General features: G+C 42.8%; 1 protein-coding gene across 8 annotated transcripts in view; it reads right to left on the bottom strand.

Annotated features, from left to right (window-relative positions):
- Positions 1 to 2,500, bottom strand: part of LOC138020130 (DNA repair-scaffolding protein-like) — a 47,348-nt gene that overhangs the window by 19,029 nt on the left and 25,819 nt on the right. For all 8 annotated transcript variants that reach the window (XM_068867153.1, XM_068867151.1, XM_068867152.1 and 5 more), the window contains 2 exons: positions 2,147 to 2,259; positions 1,824 to 1,897 (listed from right to left, as the gene is read on the bottom strand). In XM_068867153.1, the coding sequence (XP_068723254.1) occupies positions 1,824 to 1,897; positions 2,147 to 2,259 (187 nt within the window). The remainder of the gene's footprint in view (positions 1 to 1,823; positions 1,898 to 2,146; positions 2,260 to 2,500) is intronic.

Raw genomic sequence — 2,500 nt, 5'->3', positions numbered from 1 at the left:
CCAACATGGCCTCTTAAGGAACATCTTCACGCAGTATTGCCATCGATTGTTAGGATTGTGAACATGTCCTTGAGTTCATCAGTTTTTCCATCGTCTTTCAAGAAATCTATTATTGCACCATTACTAAAGAAGCCGTCACTTGATCCTGATGTTTATAAAAATTACCGTCCTGTTTCCAATTTGGCTTTTCTATCTAAAGTTATTGAAAAAGCTGCCTTTCTTCAACTAAATGAGCACTTGTCTACGAATGACTTGCAGGAACCTTTCCAGTCTGTGAACAAGCGTCTACACAGCACAGAGACCGCGCTCCTCAAAATCCAGAATGATATACTTACAGCTCTGGATGAGCGAAACGCCGTAGTTCTATTTCTACTTGATTTGTCGTCCCCTTTTGACACTGTTGAACATAGTACTTTACTCCTTAGACTTAAATTCTATCTAAGACATCGATCTCAAGCTGTAATGATTAACAACGCTGTATCGTCTCCACGCAATCTAACCTTTGGTGTCCCACAAGGATCCGTCTTGTGCCCGATGCTTTTTTTGCACCGATGATAGACATCATACAACGACACAAGCTGCAATTTTATCTATATGCTGACGATTCCCAAATTTATCTGGCCTTTAATCCTGATTGTCCAGACGAATTGTTAACCGTTAAGTCTACGTTTGAAACCTGTATTGCTGATGTTCGTGTGAGGATGTCTTCGAATTTTCTCTATCCCCAAAACTGCGTTCTGGTATCTCAGGAACATCTGGCTCATTCGACGCTACCGTAGCGCAGATTCGTTGTCAATGCTTTTATTACCAACAAGTTGGATTATTGCAATTCTCTCCTCGCTGGCCTTGCAAAGTATCTCATCAAACGACTTCAGTGTGTGCAGAATGCTGCAGCTCGTCTGGTGTCTGGCCGTAGGACTTACGATCATATCTCACCCGTCCTACGTCAACTGCATGATTACTTGTTGATAAGGTCCTATACTCATGGTCTCCAAGTGTCCTCATAACTTGGCACCATTATATCTATGTGACACCACTGTGTCACCCAAGCCCACACGAGCGCTGCGTTCTGGTTCTAAAAACTATGTGCTAGTTCAATACTCCAGGACAGATACGGAGACCGTGCTTTCAGTGTATGTGGCCCAACACTTTGGAACACTCTCCCTCATGAGCTGAGGGCTGATAATGACTGGGAAAAATTCAAGAAGAAACTTAAGACTTACTTATTTTAGTTTTATTAGTTTTTAACAGAGCAGCCTTGTATAAAGCGCCATTGAACTGTGGATTTTGGCGCTATAAAAGTTTCATTTCCATTTTCCCATTAGCCTACGTGTAGCCGTACCTATCCTCCTGCCGTTTTTCTTTCGAGGGGAGGGTACGGCTACACCTACGCTAAAAGGGGTTCTGCACCTTTTAAAATCACATCACCTCAAATTTTAGCGGAATCATGTGAATATTACCTCGATTCAATACCAGAAAACCTACTGTGGACTAGAAAATAGGATGTGACACGCTTCATTCTTATCACCTACTATAAGCGCCAAAACGGTTGAGACACCATCCCTTTTAAGGAATCTCGGGCAAACCTCTCCCCCAAAGTCTTTCCATCTAACCCCCTCCTTTCCCCCCCCCCCCCCAAACAATGTTGTTTTCTTATCGCCAACTCTTCCTTTTTGCGTTACCAACATTGAAGGGGGGAGGCGGGGGAAAATGTAACGTTAAGGTGATATTTCCCTAATTGTTTTCTTCCCTGTTCAGTGTCTCAAATGTTTTTGTCGCTTATTGCAGCTTTTAGGCGACTACTGGGGTTCACTTCTGTTTACCTTTTTTGGGGATTTTACTAGAGTTGATGACCTGGAAGGTATTATACCCACTGGTGGAACAAATACCCGATGATCTGTATTGAAAAAGAAAAGGAGGTACACGTAAGTATCTCATATAACATAGATGGGAAATGCATGAAGTAGACATGGGGGCCAAATGGTACTGAGATGAGGATCAACATACAAAACGTTTCACTTTACCTCATAAAAAATTAGGAACGCCCAAAATAATTGAAGCACTCCCTCCCTCAAACACCGGCATCCAATAATATAGCACTGATAAATTAGTGCAGGTATACACCAATTAGTTTACGGAAAAATACCTGTGAGCGAGTGCACGTTTACTGCAGATGGTGACCGATGATCGGGTTGTTTCTCACAAAAGTAGGTGCACAGCAATACAGGCCACGGAACACCTGGGATGTCCAACTTTTGCCTGAAGACAAGTAACAAGTATGTTGTTGTTGTGCTAAAAGTACTGGCAAAGGTTAAGAGTTGGGACGAGCTGGGGAAAGTTACGGAGTTCGCCTAAAGGTGTGCTCTCTTCACCGGCGCAGTTCGTCTTGCGCAAATCGACGGTTGCCTGATGCACGCACTACCGTCACTAAATACCCCACGATAACGCAATTTAAAACAAAATAAACAAAGCCGCTTGTGGTTTTTTTCTCCCATATTTA

The sequence above is a fragment of the Montipora capricornis genome, chromosome 10, assembly GCF_036669925.1.
Source record: "Montipora capricornis isolate CH-2021 chromosome 10, ASM3666992v2, whole genome shotgun sequence".
Lineage (NCBI taxonomy): Eukaryota > Metazoa > Cnidaria > Anthozoa > Scleractinia > Acroporidae > Montipora > Montipora capricornis.
Note: the sequence above shows the minus strand (reverse complement) of the source record. Positions and strands in the feature narration are given on the sequence as shown.